This window comes from Neoarthrinium moseri (assembly GCF_022829205.1).
Source record: "Neoarthrinium moseri strain CBS 164.80 chromosome Unknown scaffold20_Wmoseri_CBS_16480, whole genome shotgun sequence".
In the NCBI taxonomy this organism is placed as follows: Eukaryota; Fungi; Ascomycota; class Sordariomycetes; order Amphisphaeriales; family Apiosporaceae; genus Neoarthrinium; species Neoarthrinium moseri.
In genome coordinates this window covers 520,967-540,570 of record NW_026055134.1, presented here as the reverse complement: position 1 = coordinate 540,570, position 19,604 = coordinate 520,967, and the positions used below count along the sequence as shown (strand labels likewise).

Here is a 19,604-nt window from a genome sequence, read left to right as displayed (position 1 = left end):
GGGGGAGAAGACTTACGATAAACCCTCCCAGGCTGCCCGCTGTGGCATTTATCAAGCCCCCTATTGTCTCACCGGAGTGGTCACCCACCTGCTCGGCAAAGAATGTCAGGAGACCAAGAAGGGGGATAATCCCAAGAGCATTCAGCACCAGCACTGCGACTGGTGGCCACGCGAGAACCTTGGATATGATGCCAAAGACCATGGGAACGAGCAGCACGTTGATATAACCATCTGGTTCCGGTTTGGTGTTAGTCAAGTCACACAGTAACCCCAAAACACCACAACTTGACCGGTGGCCCGCTGGGCTGGTGAACTAGAGATACTGACTGCTCATAAGCAAGGACAGTTTTATGAGATGCCATAGAGCTGCCGGCCATCTGACCGCCAGCCACGGACTGTCCATTCCTGGGGTATAGCTGACACTGAGCAGGAACAATTGGATTCCACTGCTGGGGACAGGAGTTGTGCCAAGCAGTGCTGTTGCTTCATGCTCCCCATTGCGAAGGTAGTCATCAGATATTGAGTATAGACGATCCGAGTTGAAGGTTCGCCGTACACGATGGTGGAAGGTCGGTGCTGCTGTAACTGTGTGAGTAACTGAGATGCAAGCTTTGACGGTGGTGTAGTATCTACTCACAAACCATGATGTTGTCACTGTAGATACACCATTGAGCGGGCAGGCGGGTTCGTTGTGCATGAACCTGGTAGCAAAAGCTGCTGCAGGCCTTGGGGGACGTTTTGAAATTCAATGCGATGCGCGCACAGATTGTCGGTCTTCATTCGCACGAAAGCCTGATGCATGAGCAAGAATGAAGGTGCGGCTGTGAACAGGTGCAATGCATCGTTTGTTGCTGCACTTTACCTCGGTGGCTTCTTTCAGCCTCATCTGACTCGACCCAGCTAAAGCCAGCCCCAATAACTTAGGCCAGAGCGCATGATGCACCGCACCGCGCCGACGTGAGCAGAATCCCAGTTGATATTGCCCAACTGCGAAGAAGCCGAACATGGCAGAACGGGAAGAAAGGCTTCCATGGATTTAGTCTCTGATAAAGCGGCCAGTGGTCAGGACGGGTCGTCTCGTACTTCGTCAAGTCGACTAGATGCGATACCAAGGTTCTTGCTAAGGTACGTCAAGTACTAACTACTAATAAGTTATACTAGGTCTGTAGTTTTGCCAGTACTGTGCCCCTCCTGCGGTCCCTCTCTAAGGTTACCACTGAACGAGCTGCTCAGCAATCAGCAGCCGTCCCAGCCTGCATTCCGACTGGCACAATTGACACACACCTATTGGGTCAAATGAGGCCAACCGTGGCAAACAGTGTCTTCTTCCATTCAGGACCTTCCATTACAACAGCCAGCAGCCGTTTCGCGACTAGGTTGTCTCAGCATCATGCAGCACCCGCCTCGAATTCTGCTTCAAGCACGGAAGACGCCATGCGCAAAGGTTGGGCCATGCAGCTCCTTGTTTCGTGCATATCCAACCTGCCGGCGCCACGACGCCTGAATTCACTCAAAATCTGCTACTTACTTTCCTAACCCGCTGGGGATGCCCTTGGGCGAGCGAATTTGGGATACAAGCTTCTGCGCCGACGTCTGATTCCCGTAGAAACCCCTCGGTTCGGGCAAATCAACCTTTCTCGGGTGCGCAGCCACACCACCGACGCGTGTCAACCACACAGCCCTGCATGTGAGCCCGATGCAAGCAGACGTCGGTTGCCTCTTCCGAACGCGACCTCACTGCTGATGCCCCGACATGAGCTTTTGATGATTCCCGATGGCGGAACCTAAGAAGAAAGGGTTCTTGGGCGGGCTCATCCGCTCCTTGAGCACCGCGCGCGGCGGCAAACTGGTTCGTACGGGCCTTCCACGGGTGCTTACGGGAACATAAATCACTGATCCGATATGCAGGCAAAGGATCCGCCGAGGACGGCAAGTGAGGGAGATGTCAGCCAGAAACGAAGAACTGATGGACCCGAGATGGTGGGATCCCGGCGCAGGCCCCGCCGGGTGGTCCGCCGTGAGGAAAAGGGCAAAGGACGGGCAGATGCAAATGGCCATGTTTACGAGGCGTCGCCTCTCTCCGAATGGCCTCCGTCGGGCGTCTCCAGTGAAGAAGAGCTTACCCTTGGACACGCCATGGATTTGATTTCCCGAGGTGTCCCAGCACACAAGGGCCACAGGCGACCGGTCCCTCATCGTTCCGATCACTACTACGCTCTCTATACAACCACGGCAGGCAACCACGATGAGACAACCGATGCCGCCAACCTTCATGACTCGATGATCCAGCTGTCAACCCTACGCATACAGGGCGCAAACACGCATGTTTATCCCTGGGAGACTCTCGAGCAGCCCAGCCTGGCTTTCACGCATGGCGGTCGGCCAGGTACAATCACCTTGAGTCATTGGGCAAACATGTCAAGTATCATTCCACCAGCCATAGAGCTTCGAGATTCAGGCTTGGTACCACGCGAGGTAGACCTCGTACAGATCTTTGACCGCCTAAAGCAGCTTGAAGGCGGGTTGGAGGATAACGATGAGGATCTGATGTATAGAAACCTGTACAAGCGATTTCTGAAAGATCCCGACAGGGTCTTCAGTCCCCACAAGTCCATGGAGAAACAGATCACAGACCTGATCATGGTCCTGTCCGGCCCTGGCTGGATAGACTTTACGATCCCCAAGAACCAAGTTGTCACACGCTTTATATTCGACACGGGTCATGCGAACCACCAGCAATACGTCAAGTTCTTCCATCAGCTGGTCTTAAGCCTTGAGCTGGAGCTGCGGATCAACTCGAAGCTTCATAACGACTGGGCCAAGGAGAAATTGATGGGCCAGATACCCCCGAGGATTCAATGGAATATGGCCCTTGCTCGAAGGTGGCACGACTATGTTCGCGTTGGGGAGAGCGGTAGCGCGGCCGATCAAGTGCGACTTCGATACAAGTTGAGAAAGCGGCAGGCTAAAATGCTAAAGCGTTTCGCCCAGATGATGAAGTGGCCGAATCTCGATGAGACCTTGGAGGCGCTGAAGCAGTATGAGGTTGAGAGGAGCCTCTTGGACCTGAGCTCTCATACAATGGCATTCTTCAGTGGATTAGTGCTTCCAGGGGTAAGTGACTCCATACAGCGTGGATGCCGGACCCGTTCTAATGTGTGCACAGACGACATTTCCGTTTCTCATGATGAACTCTCTCATCGATATCGACCCTGATAAGGCAACAGACAATCTGGCATTGCTGACGCATCTCCATCCGTACTGCGGATTTCAGTACCGCAACAGCTACACTTACTGGTCGTCCGCTTGTATCGTTGGTAAGGTACTGGCTCCCACCTGCCTCGAGGTGGGGGGTTGGATTGGGCCTGCACGACCAACAGTAGATCTGAGCAGATCTCAGATCGCGCGAATTCGTTCCAGAAGGCCGCGGCAACGGATTACTCCAGAAGATGTAACATCGATGAGTGAGAGATCAGACCCCCTTGGCCCTCCAGCGGAAGTCTTTCCGGTAAAGGAGTACGAGCTGGTCTCACCGGATGTGGATGATTTCACTGACACGATTCGGATCGAACTGCTCAACCTCAAGAGAACTCTACCGAACCGTCAAGACACAGGACCACAATGGTTTGATGCTTCCATCCAGTTTGCCATAGATGGAGTTTCTTGGCCTCTACGCCTGACTTATGACGTGTCATTCATCAATGCTTGGCCCTGCTCTTTGGGACCGCACCCGTTGTTCTTCGACTACGAATATTCCTCAGTCAAGGCGGACGAGCTGGTCAAGATCCAAGACTGGGGCAACCCTGGTGGGTTCAGCGGGAGAAGTGCCAACTCGACCCCAGTAGGCGGGAGTGCTCCCCCAAAATCTGCAATGTCCGAAGACGATGCAGAGAGGGTGTTGGTGGTGTCCGCGTTTGGGGTTCGAGATAATGAAGTTCTCGCAAGGGCGTGGTGCTCACACTGGGGTTTGAGCGCCGTGATAGCGGATATCAGAAAGACCTGGTGAGTTGCAAAAGACCTTGTGAACATAGATTCATGCCCACTTACTAATCCGGCACAGCATGGCATGTGCCATTCGCGAGGCCTATGCTGCAACAGTGACGGTTGCCATATTGATCGAGGAGCAGCCGGATGAAGATCTGTGACGAGCAACGCGGATGAGATACGAGCTTTATGAGACATGATTGACCGCCAAACAACACACCTGACGAGTGCCTGCCAAGCCAGCAGTGTCAGTAGGCTAACTAGTGCCTCGGGGATGTCGGAAGTGCTAATCCACATGCACTGGCGCAGGCGCGGGCGGTCTGCCTGGATTGCGGGTGCTACAGTGCAGCAGGCATTGAGTTTCAGTTGATACCCATGATGCGATACGCCTAGTTTTACTAGTAAATGCTGATTTGGTTAGGACTAGCAAGTATTCGACGTTTAGCCCCTAGTGACTTTCGGCCTTGTGTCCGTGATCGACAGATCTATAGCAGTTTTGACTCAGTATACCTAACACAAGTTGACGAAGAGCCTGGCAGGTCTGGCCGTCTGGAGAACTCATTTCCCCACGCATGGCAAAGTGGGACGGGCACATCAGAACCGTCTTGAAAGTGCGGTCACGATCCACTCAACTAAGTTGCCAACTACACGATCTCGGCACTGGGGACCCAGGCTGTGACCTTGGCCGTTCGGAGCTGTCGGTGAGCTTCCCAGCTTGCCCAGCTCTGCACGCGGGGTCCGCAATCGGGCGATCAGTGCCCAAGCGGGCGGAAGTATTCTCTGGGAAATGCAGTCGCCTCCCTGGGCCATCTGGCCGTCAGGCAATCCTTCGACGGCGGTGGGGCTCTGTTGCGCCCCCAGAAGGCCCAAGAAGCAGCACGATGGCCAGTCTAGAGTTGATCTGCACAAGATTTTCGAGCTGGCCCTGCTGGCGGCGCTCCGATAGGGGACCTACCCCACATGCTGGCGGTGGTGGGGGCATGGGGGGCGACGGCGATGGGGCGGCGATGGGGCGCCGAGGGGACCCTGTGAGCCGTTGTGACCTCATACTGGAGCTGGGTCGACAGCTCGGCGAAGCCATAGCTCCCAGACGAAAAAGTAAAACCTGAAGGGGTCCCGGTGATGGAGGGCTGACAGGAAACAAGCTTCCCCTGCTCTCTCAAGCCTCTCCCATTCGCACCGAACCGTATCTCGCAGGCGAATTGCTTCTTACAGCGTCCCAAGACAACGCCGTTACCTATCCGCTTACGCCTCCAAACTTACCCTGCCGGGTTACTGCAACAGGACAGGAGCAGCGTCCCCGCGCCTGTGCCATTCGCTCGCTTATTGCTCCTCAATCGTTGAGCTCGGTGACTTTGCAGAAGAGCATCACACATCCAAGATGGAGTACGTAGCCAGAGGCGCTGATCGTCCCCCCAAGATGATGCCAAACCTGCCCTTGGCTTGGGTTCGCCGGACCATTCGCTGACCACGAGCTCGTTCGCCTCATGTTTAGTACTCGCAATGTCATTCATATCGAGAACAACGTACGTCTTTCCGTACCTTGACTTCTCTTGAGTCCCTAGCGCACATACACATAAAAATCTACCCCTCGTGCCTCCAGAACCATGGCCATTGACATTGTAGAACAGGACCACTTTATCGGTATCGATGTAGGCACGGGCTCTGCCCGAGCTTGTCTTATCGACGCCACCGGAGACATCAAAGCTCTTGCCTCGGAGGCGATCAAGCTATGGCAACCCCAGACCGGATACTATGTAAGATAGTCCAAACCATGATTTTGGCCCCCCGGCTCCCAAGTCATGTATACTCACTATAAGCGCAGGAACAATCCACCACAGATATTTGGGCATGTATCTGCTCGTGTGTGCACAAAGTCGTGCACCAGTCCTCCATTGACCCCAGCACCATCAAGGGCATTGGCTTCGATGCCACCTGCTCCCTGTCGGTCTTCTCCCACGACACTGATGAGCCCGTTACTGTCACCGGACCCAACTTCGAGGACGATGGCAATGCGCGAAACGTCATTTTGTGGCTGGACCACCGGCCGGTAGATGAGACGGAGAAGATCAATGCCACAGACCACAACCTGCTTCGCTATGTCGGCGGCAAGATGAGTATCGAGATGGAGATCCCCAAGGTCCTATGGCTCAAGAACAACATGCCTCCCGAGCTCTTCGAGCGCTGCAAGTTCTATGACTTGGCAGACGCTCTTACACACCTTGCCACGGGAAACGAAACGAGAAGCTTCTGTAGCACTGTGTGTAAGCAGGGCTTTGTACCTGTTGGCGTGGACGGAAGTGTCAAGGGTTGGCAAGAGGACTTCTACGAGACTATTGGCCTGGGTGATCTGGTTAAGGATGACTTCAAGCGCATGGGAGGCGTCAACGGGGTGGTGAGCCTATTTCCTACTGTATGATTCTGTCTAGTGATGTGTTGTTGCTAACCAATTCCTCCCAGAACGGAAAATACCTGAGCGCCGGTGAGCTCGTCGGCACACTGTCCGAGAAGGCCAGCCGAGAGCTCGGCATTCCAGCCGGCATCGCTGTCGGCAGCGGTGTCATCGACGCCTACGCAGGCTGGATCGGTACTGTAGGCGCTAAGGTCGACACTCAGTACGGTCAGTCCGACGAGGACTTGCCTGCCAACGACATGCACCAGGCCTTCACCCGTCTTGCAGCAGTGGCAGGTACCTCTACCTGTCACCTAGCCATGTCAGAGAAGCCGGTGTTTGTCCCCGGCGTTTGGGGACCTTACAGGGACGTTCTCCTCCCCGACTTCTGGATGGCAGAGGGCGGCCAGTCCGCGACCGGCGAGCTCTTGAGACATGTCATCGAGACGCACCCTGCGCATTCCATGGCAAAGCCCATCGCCGAGGCCATGCACAAGAACATCTACGAATACCTCAATATCCACTTGTCAGACCTGGCAGAAAAGTCAAATGCCCCGTCCATCTCGTACCTTGGACGACATTTCTTCTTCTATGGTGACCTATGGGGCAACCGGTCACCCGTAGCTGACCCTAACATGAAGGGCTCGGTGATCGGACTGAGCTCCGACTCCAGTCTCGACGGCCTGGCCCTGTACTACTATGCCACCCTGGAGTTCATCGCTCTGCAGACCCGCCAGATCATCGACGTGATGAACAAGTCGGGCCACAGCATCGCCAGCATCTTCATGTCCGGGTCGCAGTGCCAGAACAAGCTGCTGATGGACCTCATCGCCACGACGTGCGACATGCCGGTGCTGATCCCGCGCTACGTGCACGCCGCCGTGGTCCACGGCGCCGCCATGCTGGGCGCCAAGGCCGCCAGCGCCGACAGCGAGGGCAACACGGAGGACCTCTGGTCCATCATGGACCGCATGAGCAAGCCCGGCCGCCTGGTCAAGCCGGGCACCGACAAGAACGAGAAGAAGATGCTCGACGCCAAGTACGAGGTCTTCCTCGAGCAGTGCCGCACCCAGCAGGAGTACCGCCAGAAGGTCGACGAGGCCATCGCCTCCTGGGGCAAGGCCGCCACCAACTGAAGCCGCCCGGCCCACACCTGACTTGGCAGGTGGGAGGGAAAGGAAGAAGAAAAATCAGTAGAAGAGTTGACTTTGGGGGCCAAATCATCGGACAACGGGGTGTGGGGACCCGCCCCTTGTGAGCATGGAGTTTATGGGATCTAGATAAGAGGCATCACGGGCCAATGCAACACGTTCAGCACACAGAAGATCCGAACTGAAACCTGTGATGGGGAGGTGACGCGTACTTTGAGTTTCTTTGCAAGTGAGACACGCGCCCCATCGCAACCGAGCCTCTGCGCAATAGAAATAAACCATTAAGCGAGGGGTCCACAGTGAGAATGGAGCATATAAGTACGACTTGAGCCTCAAAAGCGGGCAAGATTGGCATTGATTAAATCTCCAGTTATAAAACACCTCAGACCTTTCCTCTCCCAGACCGACCCGAATCAGTTGCCGCCGGGCAATAATTCCCAGGATATAGATACAACAAATGACCAAACGCCTTTGACCCCCCCCCCTTTTTTTTTTCCTCGATTCCCCATGTGTCGAAATGTAGTGGTTTATGTACACGTGAAATATTAAACCATGACCCTATACTTTTTTTATCTTTTTTGGGGGAAAACCCCCACCACCTTGGGCCTCGATGTTCTCGGCCAGGAGGAACCAGCCGGACATCCCCGTATTCGTACAACGCCTATGAGCATCTGAGATGCAAATGGGGTCTGACTCTGACAAGTCACTTCTCTCTTGGCTCTCCATCTCACCACGTGTGGGCCACAGACCCAAACGCCGCCGCTATCTCGTATTTCTATACGAGTTCCCCTTATGTCACCTGTGGCCGGGAACGGGAGCGCCACCGCCATTCGCGCTCCAGCTGCCCCTGGAGTCTCTCTTCAGGTTGTAGGTGCCCTCGAGCTGGGGGAAGTCGCGGTGGAACTGCTCGCCCAGGGTCCAGTTCTCGTTGCGGCGCAGGTGGCGCTCGAAGACGGGGTTAATCATCTCGACGTCGTCGGGGCCCATGAGCAGGGCGTCCGTCTCCTCGTACGGCCAGTTGAGCGAGATGGTGGCCGTGAAGGGCACGAAGAAGTTGTCGAACAGGTACTGGGTCGGGTTATATTCCTTGGCGATCTTCTCGCGCATCAGCGGGAAGGGCAGGTGGTCGATCCACGCCGGGTGCGCGACGTGGATCTGGGACGGGGTCGGCCGGACCCAGTCGGGTAGCCGGTCGTAGTTCTCCTTGGTGGGCGAGATCTGCCACCGCATGATCAGGAACATGATGTAGAGTATCGCGACGCGCTCGGGCAGCGTGCGAACCCCTGGAAATGTCGCGAGGATGTCGGTAAACACCTTGGACAGCGGGTGAGAGAACACGGCCGAGTTGAGCAGGGACGACACCGACGGATACCGCGGCCCCACGATGTCCTGGGTGGGCACGCCCTCGGCGGCCCTCTGCCGCCGCTCATGCAGGAAGTCCAGGAGCAAGTGGTCAAGAGGGGATGTGGGACTACAGTTCTTGATCGGTGCCGTAAAGCCGGCCCAGGGCGGCGGGGTTTGCGCTGGCACGTTGCTCTCTGGTGCGTAGTAGGCGTAGTCTGAGCGAGACTGAGGCTGCCGCGTGTGATTCGGGAGCTGGGCCGAGACTTGGGCCAGTGAGCCGGAACGAGGCGACGGCATGGAGATGCCATTCCAAGGGGGCACATAGCCGGGAGCATCTTGCGGTTCGCCGACGCCAGGCGGCAGGCGATTCATCCTATCTGACAAGCTTGGATCAAGCAGAAAGTCGAGCTTCAGCTGCTCGCCTGTTGAGTTCAAGTCCAGCGCATGAAGCGAATTCTGTCGCTGTTGGATTATGAGGTTGGCCTGGTTGAAGTTTGGGCTCGCCTGCGTCGACGACCCGGCGCTGGGTATACCCCCCTGATGCCACGATGGATCCGCCGACAGCGGCGAGGCCGTGCTGGGAGGAGTCGAGGCTGCGTTGTTGCCCGGTGGCGGTACGCCCGCAGGCACCAATCCAGGCTGGTTTGGCATCAGTGTTGATGTGCCCGGTGAAGCATAGGTACCTTGCTGAGCGCCGAGCACGGGTTGAATCAGGTTCATGATGGACGCCATCCGTCTCTTGAGGTCAGCCATCTCGGCCTCGACGGCCTCCTTCTGCCTGACGGCGGCTTGCAGTTCCTGGTAAGGCTGCTGGGACTTCAGCTCCCGTATCTCGGCATGCAGAGTCTCAATCTGGGTCTTGGTCCGCTCACGAATGAGCCTCTGAGATTGCCGGTCTGTCAATTTTGTGTCTCTGTCAGCAATTGAACCGACCGCCCAAGGGTGTCATGAGCACAACCGCCAATGGCACAGGCAGTGACAACCCGACAACCACGAGCTCCGAGTTTGCGTCTGAGACATGTGAGACTGAGGGTGATCGACAACATACCATTTTCTCGCTTCTTGGCAAGCTGTTCCGGGGTCAGGTTCGCCACGCCGCGGGACCCCTTGGTGCTCCGCTGCCTCTTGGTGCGGCGGTCCTCGAGGACGGCGGAGGCATTGGACTCGGCGGGCGAGCAGGCGGCATCGCTGATCGACAGGCCACGCTTGTGGGGGCCCGGGGCGGAAGACGGAGAGCCAGCGGAGGCGGCCGGGGCGGTGGCCGCGTCGGGGTCAGGCTCGAGCGGGTTGGTACCGGCCTTGGTGGTCCTGTGGGCATGGGTGGAGGCGGTGGAGGAGGAGTGGTCGGAAGGGGCACCGGCACCGGCAGCAGCATCAGCAGCCGGCGGCGGCATTATATGCGAACGCGAGCGCGAGCGCGGCGGAGGCGGCGGCGGCGGCGGCGCAGAGAGACAGTGCTACACATCACCCACACACAGGCACAGGCACAGACACAGGCATGCCGAAGCAGATTGCGGGTTCCGGGTGGTCTGAGAGGCAGCGGGTCAGGCCACACGCGCGTCCTGGCTATGCGTGTTGCCGGGGTTGGCCAGATAGAGACATGCGTATGCCGTGCGATTCAAGCAGATCAGATCCGACCGAGGGGCCCCCCACGATGCAGGGTTTTTCGGGGCGGCGGGCCTATGAGCGTCGAGGAACCGGCCGCGACTGAATCATGACGGCCGTCTGGCAGGCCGCGCTCGAGTCAACCGAGGCCGAAAAAGAAAAAGAACCAGACCAGGCCAGTTCCGTTTGGCTCAATTGGTCGGTGCTCAGACTGTTCAGTGTACCGGTACCATAATAGTTAGTAGTTACTCGGGGTCCAGTGTCTCTCCCAATTTTGCGGGGGGCCCAAGGGGGGCAGGGGGGAGGAAGAGCCTGTCGGCTCGTGATTTTCGCGTGCCCGCTGGCTAAAAAGTTGGTCAAGTTAACCGAGAGCTAGCCCCCCAAGCTTGCGTATGATTGCTCTCTTCTCTGTGCAAACATCTGCTGTAGCCGAACACGTAGCTTACACAGCGAAACTAAAACCCGCCTGGCAACTGTATAGGCAGGCCTAATCGGGACAGAAAGTGACAGGTCAAGTATACATAGTAACTACTCCATACTCCACGAAGCACTACCCGCGACCACAACGATTGCCCCTGCTAGTGCTCGGAGAGTCTGCTCATCCTGGCCTAGGCACCCAAGTCAATGTGTGGATTCGGCGGAGCCTCCGTGGGTGTCCATAGTTTCTCCTATGAATACCTGAGGTATACTCCCTGCTTTTGAGTGACCGTACCATACCAGTCTTGTAACCACCCGTCAAATATGTACATAGGATCGTCCGCCAATGTAGTACGAAGTAGGCAGGAGTATACGCGGGAAACGGGGATAATTAGGGTGCCTCATCAACATGCTTTCTTTTTGTTTCCAGGTATGTCCTATCACTACAGAATCATGTCTAGAACCCTCCTCTCGGGCATGAAACGGCGCTTGTCCGGCTCCATCTCCTCTTCTAGTCCAAATGATGCTATCTCAACAGCAGTCGCGCAATGCCCAATGCCCCATGCCCCATGCCCCATTAATGTTCCATCCCTCAACGGCCCATCAACGCCTCGGCCAAAACCTAATCAGCGGAAGCTCTCGCCAGAGCTTGGTGCAAGTGCGCCGGGAACCGGTACTTCAGCCCCGTCGTGTAAGTCGTCAGGTCCATGCTGATCTGCTTGAGGTTGTCGCACATCATGCGCCGTGTTCCTTCATTGCCGCTGTACTGCCCGCTGAGCAGCCTCTCGCGCTGTCGGACGCAACACGTGATGGTCCACATCAGCAAGTTCGGCACGTTGATGGCAACCGACTGAGACAGGCCGTTGAACTTGGATGCGTAATGCCGGATCTTGCTGGCATCGCCACCGGCATCGAGCGGCAGGATCTCAAGGGCACGGATTTTCTGTCGGTTGATGTTAGCAACTGGGGAAGAGGGGGAAGGGGCAAAACATACATCTAAGCTCTCAGGCCATTGTCCTGCCTCGACCATGCCCTTGATCTCGCTCATTTGCAGCAAGAGGTGGCATGCACTTCTGTTGGGCGCCTCGATTTTCGTGTAGAACATGGCATCCTGCTCGTACATCGACATCATTGTTCTTGCAAGATCGATCGGGTCGTCGATCGAGGCAAGGCTGAGACTGCTTCCAGGCTGCGCCTCGGCGGCCTTGCCTTCGGCTCGGGGCTTGACGGGCATCAGACGCATAGGGTCCTCTCCAATGTCCAGCGAAATTGCCTCGCTGAGCGCACGGCTAACAATAGAGACGACACTATCGTAATCAGCAGCGAGGTGGTACAGAAGGACGGCATCCGTAGTCCTGCCACTGTCGTCTGCAAAGCGTGCGGCCTGCAGAGTGACGGCCTTGACGAACTCGTCTTCTTCACTCAGGCCGATGAGAGGGCCCCGCTCCTCAATCAACCCAGTGATACGCTGGCCATCGGGTCGGATGTCACCTATGAGTTTACTAAACTCTCGGGTCTCAAGCACCAGTTCCCTGAGTGCCTCGTGACACAGGTTGGCCTGGGCTTTTCCAATGTCGCCGTCCAAATCCGCGTTCAGGCAGATCAATGTCAAGTAATCCACGGCAGAGCCTACGTCGGCTGCGCGGAAATCTCTGGTGTAGTAGCCGAGCATGCGGCCAAAGCTGATTTGTGGTTGCGACCGGGTGTTGTACGTCAACAACTCATTCGCATTGCCCCAAGGATCGGCGGGTCTCAGCAGGCCGTAGAACTCTAGCCCTATCGCGAAGTGAATGGCATCGACATACGAAAAGGGGTATAGGTAAGATATAGCCTGCTCAAACGTGCCTGACAGAACTTGCAAGAAGAAAGCCATGCCGAACTGGCCATTGGTATCGTCGGCGGGGGTTTTGGGGAAATGCCTCAGGACAATCTCCCGAATCGTCTCCTGCAGATTGCTCAATGTGTATGATTCACCAGCCACTTCAGTCAATTTGTCGTTCTCTCTGGCCAGATTGAACTGCAGCCAGATCCAGTCGTAGATATCCGTGTTCAGGCCCTCCAGGTTTCGGTTGGCAACTTCGCAGCGGCCCACAATCTTGTAGCAAGCCATCCGGAAGGGATCGATCGTGTTTTCGGGCGCGTTGCGAACACGCTGTGTGTATTCGTTGTTGCAACGCTCTTGCAGCTGCCGCCTCAAGCGTCGGTCTGGCGTCGACGCGTATTCCAGCAGGTAAGACGAAAATGTACGATCAATGCTGCGGAATGTGGTGGCGTGCTCTTTGACGTACTCGGCAGCCTCCGTTACATGACCGGAGCGCAGGAGGTAGTACACCAGGGCCCAGACAAATTCTCCACTAACTTGTTGAAGCTCAGTGTTGTCGGGTACCAGATCTTTCCTGTTGTGCCGTAATCGCACGTACGCCTTGATCTTGCTGACAACATCCGGACGACCGCCTAAGTTGGCCTCGCGAGGGTATTTGGCAATGAGAGCCTCTACCTCCTGGAAGAACCTGTTCTCCAAGAACTCGTTCGAACCCTGAAGGACCCTCTTGCGCCACTGGATCGAATTTGGAGAGTTGCTCTGCAGATCCAGGTACATCTTGGCAAACTGGCGTTCCTTTGCTGTTGCATTGTGTGCGGTAGTCTCAGCCTCAGGGTTCTCGCCGACCATGGCCACCACTGCATGATATGCATCAACCAGGTGTTGAGCGTGTCGGTCTCCAGAAGTGCTCTCGACGTCACTAAGCTCATGCAGCAAGGGAAATGGAATCTGGTCCAGCCGGGCATGGTTGAGCCCCCGAATGCGCTCGGCAAGTTTGTTTTGCTTCTCGCGCATGAATCGGTCGTCTACTGGCGCGGCACCATTTAGGGAAGTTGATTTGGTGTTCTGACTCTCGACGTCGGTGAATTCAGCCTGGTGAGAGCCAATCTTGCTAGGCGTGCCAATGACAGACTTCTGAAGGTTAGATCGACCAAACACACTGCCCTTCTCGCCTGCCACCGTCGAACGTGCGCCTTTGCCTCTTCTCCGACCAAAACCTCCGGCGGATTGCGACTCCCTAGCAGCCGCAACAGACTCGGTCGGGTCATCTCTAGGCTTGATACCGAAATGCTCGTAAATACGCTTCCGCTGGGCTTCCCATTCCATGGCCACATTATCTTCCAGGAAGTTATCGAAGTCTCGGACAGACCTCTCCAAACCGTCTGCGATCATGCTGAGAGTGGTCTTCTGTTGCAGGTTTGCGAGATAGGTATCGACGTCGAGCTCAGAGGGGCCGAGTCCAGCAACGGGTCTCTCGACGCGGCCGGCCTGGATATCGAAGTAGTTCAGGTCCTTGACGGCAGCACCGGGGTCCATCCCGGAAGCGGCGAGCGTGTACTGAGCCCTGGCGCTCTGGAGAGGATCTTGGCTTCGTGGACCTAGCTTTCTGAGCTTCTGGCGGAGGTCACCAAGTCCAAGCTGAAGTGTAGGGAGCTCCTCCATGGGGGCCTCTCCATTGGCCTGCTTCTTGCTCTTGGCGAGCAGGCTGTCGAAGTAGCCGATCGGTGCTGCTTGAGACTGGGCGTTGGTGGGCTGTTGAGAAGCCCCCAGGCCGAGCAGACTCTGGCCGTTCGCTTGGTTGTTTGTAGAGAGGCCAAGACCTAGGCCGCCGGTATTCGATTGTGGCTGTTGCGCTGTAGAAGCTCCAAAGAGCCCACCCGTAGCCGGCTTGTTCTGGGTGGTAGACGCGCCAAAGAGACCGCCCGATGTGCTCGGTTGCGCCTGAGCTGCAGCGCCGCCGAACAATCCTCCGCCTGCCGCCGGCTGGCTCGTCTGGGCGCTGGGGGCTCCGAACAAACCACCAGCCTGGGGCTGAGAGGTCGCAGCTGTCGAGGCGCCGCCGAAGAGCCCGCCGCCGCCAGTACCTTGCGACTGGCCAGTCGCCCCGCCAAAGAGACCGCCAGCCGCGGGCTTGGCCTGGTTCTGGTTGAGGGCAGAGCCAAAGAGGCCGCCGGATGTCGAGGGTTGCGTCGTGGCTGGATTCTGGGATTGGGTCGCGTTCGCGTTGCCAAACAGGCCACCGCCCGTGCTCGGCGCGGCCGACGGGGTGCCGAAGAGGCCTGACATGGTTGCGGGAATCAGTCAGGCGCTCGCGTCCTAAGAATCTGGCTGCAAGCGTGACGGGAGCGCCGGAGGCAGTTGTAGCTCTCGGGCGAGTTGCTGTGAAGCTCTAGAAATTCACACGAGGCTGAGAAAACAATCGGCGGGTTGACAAGGCAGCGCGGAATTTTAGCGGGGCGGGCCAGCTACAAAACACGCCCAGGCAGTTGATTGGGAAAGCTGCTGCCCATTCGCTGGCTTCAGGTGCCTTACCTTGTCCCTTGGGGGCTTACGGGCGCTGGGAGCTTTGACCACTGCTGAAGAAAGCTGGGTATCTGCCTGAGGTACTATGTAGGATTCAATTCAACACCAAGCACGCAATTGATTGCACCGCAGCAAGACCTGCCGGTGTTTTTTTCTTGCAAATTTGCAGTGCGTCCAAATTCGTTGTGGCTCTCCAGGTCTATAAGGAAAACGGTTCCCGTGAACAATAACCGGGGGGTATCTACTCTGCAATATCCATGCAAATGCCGCTCAGGTCTTGTACCAAACCCCTACCGACAGGATGCACATCTCCTTGTCAAGCAGCAAGTGCACACAGTACTTGATGAGTACAGGGTCTCAACTTCACCTTAACGTGGCACACCTTGCTGTTTGCTCTCTCAATATATATCAGCTCCTTGGTGGACAAGGCCGACACTCTTGCCATGTACCATTCGGAGAGCATGAGCCTGCCGTAGAAGTCATGACTATGGGCTCACATGTGCCTTGTCCCCTGAACGCCAAACGCCTTCATCAGTCCAAAGTCAAAATGTTACGGACTCAATGGTCTTTCGTGTAGACTAGCCATCGCGTCCCTTGCTCGACACTCTAGAGCATTTGCAATATCACCAAGCGTCTATGCCTCCTCCTTGAGTGAGCCGGCGCCGAAAGAACGCATGTGGATTTTCTCCCCGACTCCGGCGAACAAGGAAGGCGTCGTGTCTCCGGGAAGTCTCTGAAATTGCAAGGCCTTGATATGCTCGCCCGCCTGGCGAGAAAAATCGCCCACACCCGGACTCTTCAGGCGGTGTCCCGTCTTGGTCGAAAACAGTGCGACGTCTCCATTGTCATGAGCAGCTGCAACAAGACCCATATCTACATCGACGTCAAGGCCATGATCTATATGAGCCTTGTTCTTGTACTCCGGGAAAGAAACGACGGCTCTCGCATGTTCTGACCAGTCAACGAATCTCGGAGATTCGGGCTTGGGCCGAGGGAAGGTGCCTTTCTTGACCGAGCGTATATCGTAGATACACATCTTGTCGCGCACACCACTCACGAGGACATACTTGTCATCGAGTGGCTTTATGTGTGTGATGGTGCTTGCATGTTGGAAAGACAGCCATGTTTTGTCGATGGCGCGTGTATCTGCAAGAAAGCAGCGACCGGGACGGCCTCCGGCCAAGATAACTTGATCATGGCTCTTCAGATAAGCTACAGAAAAGATGTCGCGAAACGCATTATCTTTTCGGCTCTTCTTGCTGGAATTGATGTGTGGTGCAAGCCACTCGAGTCTGTTCCCCTTGTGCTGCATAATACCTCTGTTGGTGCCTACGGCGCAGAGGATGTTGCTCGCCCAGTCAGGCCCGACAGCAAGGCAGTTGGACTGGTACTCCCCCGCACGGCTTAGGTCCTCTACAAACATGGGAGCCATTGCTCTGGAAGTCTTCGAACCTAGTCTCATGTAAGTCTTGTGAGGAGAACCCTGTTGCTGTGATGTGACTCACGAACTCCGAGTTGTAGGCGTGGCATTTTGGTATCGCCGTAGGTATCTGCCTCCTGAATTCGATGCATGACCACTGCCGCATTGCGTGAGGGTTCACGCTGTGTCAGGAGGATGGCATTACGACGATGGTCGAATTTCATGTCCGATATCTGACGACAGCCAAATTCTACCCAAGGCCCCATCTGATGGAACGGTGTCCGATAGTTTGCGAGAAGTGACCGTTGAATTCTGCCTGCACTTAGTCGGGGGAATCTAACATAAAAGCAGTCAACGTTCTACACGAACCTGCCATTTTTGTCTCGTGGTATATAAGTAGAGAGCAATTGAGACCAGTTCAGGGCTAGTGATCGGGCTTCAGTAAGGCTCACATACACAAGGCAGGGCCCAAACTCACAAACAAATCCAACACCAAGACCCGACCATTCATCGCCAGGTGAGATACACATGGCGTTGATGTGATGGCAGTCAGTGGGGCCAAGCTCATTCACGAGAGATATTGACCCCTTATCGACCAACCCGCTAGCATAACCAGCCACGGGGAGGTCATCGTTCTTGATGCCATATTCACGGGCAAAGAAGCCGCCGGCGATGGTATCGTTCAGCGCACGCGCACGCTTGATCCGCCCCTTATTCAGGTTCAGGCGTCGCAACGCAGACGCCGCCTGTTCGTCTTCGAGTTTGCGCTTCTTGACCTTATCAAGAGTCCACACAGAGCCTGGAGCATTCTTGCCTTTCTCAATCTTGAAGTAGCGTTTCTTCTCCGGGTCTGTGACAGGCATTAGCAACACGGGATAGAATAAAAGGGCCTTGATGGGAGTGAGGAATTTACCAAAGTAATAGCCCAGTTGTTCCATCTTAGCGTGCTGTGCTGAGCAGGTAGCCTGAGATGGTGGCATCCTCGCCTCGAAGTTCTCATTGCTCCCAGTGTCCGCCATGGCAAACGACGGCGAGCTTTGAGCCTGTGAGAGACGATGCAGGAGCGCCTCTCAAGACGCACGTGCTGCAAGATTTTCACGCAATACAAACGCAGGGATGATAGTCAACAACAAAAAAAAATGGCAAAAAGTACCCTTGAAGATGCACACACATGAGATACACGTGGTAGCGCAGCGTATGTGAAGTGAAATCTTGACTTCAAGATTTGTGAACATTGAGCGTGCTGATTGGTGGTTCGCCAGTGGCCAAGGCAACTTAGAAAGCAGAATTTCACCAAATTCCTCAGGCGTTTCTACCACTACAATCTGCAAACACAACGCAACCTGTCGCCTGTAGGGGCGACGAACAATAGGGTGTAAGCCACTGAATGGGGGGTGGTATTGCGGGGCTCTCCAGCGGGTTTTAGCTTGGCTTCAGCGGCTGCTACACAGGTAAGTAAATGTAGCGGTATGCCCACCAAGTCAGGTACGCTGTCAATTGTCTTAGCCCCCTGACATGGGATTACACTGGCAACAGGCTCCCAAGTCATCTCAACTTCGTCCAAGAGGTCCACATGTGAGACCAGATGCGATATCCCGAATAGTCACATATCAATCCTACCCGGAGAAACTTACAAGCCCCGTAGTTTGGGGATGTCCGGTCACGTAGAGTTGGATACGAGAACCACCGTCCGACCTGAGGCTACCCTGGACAGGATTTAGAACTGGAAGGTATTATCGAAAACTTTCCTTGCAAAGATGAGAATGTCTCAGCCGGGGTTCCAAAATCAGCCGAACAATATTCTTGGCCGATTCCTTGGATACAACGGAAACGAGGGAATTTTATGTTCGCAGAAGTAATCGAGTTGACAAGCATAATACTCCACTGGCCAAGCCAGCCCCTTAGAGAATCCCAACGCTTCCAAAGGATCGATCAAGCATAAAAGTACAGCCCAATCGTTAGGTAACACTGCACGTTCTAGAACACGAGGAACTCCCTATAGCACAGCGGCCTCAGCGAGGGACTTCCTACTTGAGTAAGTAGCCACCGACTAAGGGCTGGAGCTACACAAGGCAGAATCGCCCCCGTTATGCAAACGTATCAAGTAAAACCCAGTTGGAAATGACATCAGGCCCCGCCAGCAAATCCCTCCATGGGCCCAAAGCTACCCCTCACTGCCGCTGGATAGGACGGTAGGTAGGGTGGAAAGGTATAACATATAGAGAGACACAGGGACCTTGGGAAAGCTGCATACCTAGCGACCCAAAACCTGTACCACTCACAAACTGCTTACCACCCGGGTTACCGAATCCAGCTACCGACAAGAAAAGTCACCGTCCCCGACTCGAACGAGGCACGAGCACGAACCGCAACCATGGTCTACACACTCACCGTCCACATGTATGCGAAGGACGATCCGGATGCGATCGAGAGACTGAGGCTCAAGCTGATCGAGGCGGCGCGCATCTACCGCAAGGACAAGGAGACGGTCGACTGGTTTGTGATGCAGGACGTCCACGACCCGCGGGCCTTCACTGTCGTCGAGCGCTTCGAGCAGGAGTCTGTAAGTGTCACTCGTCCTATTACCAGTAGTGAGACACTGGGGGAAACTTCCTTTGCTCAGTATCACCACTCATGACCAGCTCTGGTAACTAATCGAAACTCTTCTGGTTCTAGTCTCAGAAATACCACCTTGAGAACCCGTACTGGAAGACATTCGACCCGTGAGTCCAGCCTCGACCAATCAAGCTTGTAGGGCATAAAGAACTAATGCTTGTCATATTCAGATATGTGATACCTTTGTTGGCTAAGCCCATGGATTTGAGAAGACACGAAGAGTTGGACACAAGCAAGGATGTCGTTGTTCCCCAGTAGAAGAATACCTAGGGATGCTGGGATAGACGGGAGATAAACTTTGAATCTATTCAGTAACAGTTACGACCGAGA

At 55.5% G+C, this 19,604-nt stretch overlaps 7 protein-coding genes across 7 annotated transcripts; 3 read left to right on the top strand and 4 right to left on the bottom strand.

Moving 5' to 3' along the window:
* JN550_006153 (uncharacterized protein) lies at window positions 1-644 on the bottom strand (the record flags this gene model as incomplete). The annotated part of the gene is made up of 3 exons (XM_049317860.1): window positions 73-231; window positions 328-579; window positions 638-644. Coding segments are annotated over 3 exons (418 nt in total), but the record flags the coding sequence as incomplete, so codon positions are not given.
* A 1,130-nt stretch (window positions 645-1,774) lies between these two features.
* JN550_006152 (uncharacterized protein) lies at window positions 1,775-4,145 on the top strand (the record flags this gene model as incomplete). The annotated part of the gene is made up of 4 exons (XM_049317859.1): window positions 1,775-1,849; window positions 1,909-3,114; window positions 3,167-4,002; window positions 4,061-4,145. 4 exons carry the CDS (start codon window positions 1,775-1,777, stop codon window positions 4,143-4,145), a joined length of 2,202 nt encoding a protein of 733 aa, XP_049172038.1.
* Window positions 4,146-5,591: 1,446 nt separating this feature from the next.
* On the top strand, window positions 5,592-7,512 carry JN550_006151 (uncharacterized protein; the record flags this gene model as incomplete). The annotated part of the gene is made up of 3 exons (XM_049317858.1): window positions 5,592-5,741; window positions 5,810-6,379; window positions 6,445-7,512. The coding sequence occupies 3 exons, from the start codon at window positions 5,592-5,594 to the stop codon at window positions 7,510-7,512; spliced, it is 1,788 nt and encodes a 595-aa protein (XP_049172037.1).
* An 810-nt stretch (window positions 7,513-8,322) lies between these two features.
* JN550_006150 (uncharacterized protein) lies at window positions 8,323-10,265 on the bottom strand (the record flags this gene model as incomplete). The annotated part of the gene is made up of 2 exons (XM_049317857.1): window positions 8,323-9,767; window positions 9,920-10,265. 2 exons carry the CDS (start codon window positions 10,263-10,265, stop codon window positions 8,323-8,325), a joined length of 1,791 nt encoding a protein of 596 aa, XP_049172036.1.
* Window positions 10,266-11,515: 1,250 nt separating this feature from the next.
* On the bottom strand, window positions 11,516-15,001 carry JN550_006149 (uncharacterized protein; the record flags this gene model as incomplete). The annotated part of the gene is made up of 2 exons (XM_049317856.1): window positions 11,516-11,836; window positions 11,888-15,001. The coding sequence occupies 2 exons, from the start codon at window positions 14,999-15,001 to the stop codon at window positions 11,516-11,518; spliced, it is 3,435 nt and encodes a 1,144-aa protein (XP_049172035.1).
* An 871-nt stretch (window positions 15,002-15,872) lies between these two features.
* On the bottom strand, window positions 15,873-17,677 carry JN550_006148 (uncharacterized protein; the record flags this gene model as incomplete). The annotated part of the gene is made up of 5 exons (XM_049317854.1): window positions 15,873-16,690; window positions 16,744-16,970; window positions 17,028-17,082; window positions 17,137-17,508; window positions 17,572-17,677. The coding sequence occupies 5 exons, from the start codon at window positions 17,675-17,677 to the stop codon at window positions 15,873-15,875; spliced, it is 1,578 nt and encodes a 525-aa protein (XP_049172034.1).
* A 1,355-nt stretch (window positions 17,678-19,032) lies between these two features.
* Window positions 19,033-19,532, top strand: JN550_006147 (uncharacterized protein; the record flags this gene model as incomplete). Its single annotated transcript, XM_049317853.1, has 3 exons — window positions 19,033-19,221; window positions 19,335-19,381; window positions 19,445-19,532. 3 exons carry the CDS (start codon window positions 19,033-19,035, stop codon window positions 19,530-19,532), a joined length of 324 nt encoding a protein of 107 aa, XP_049172033.1.
* Between the last annotated feature and the right edge of the window lie 72 nt (window positions 19,533-19,604).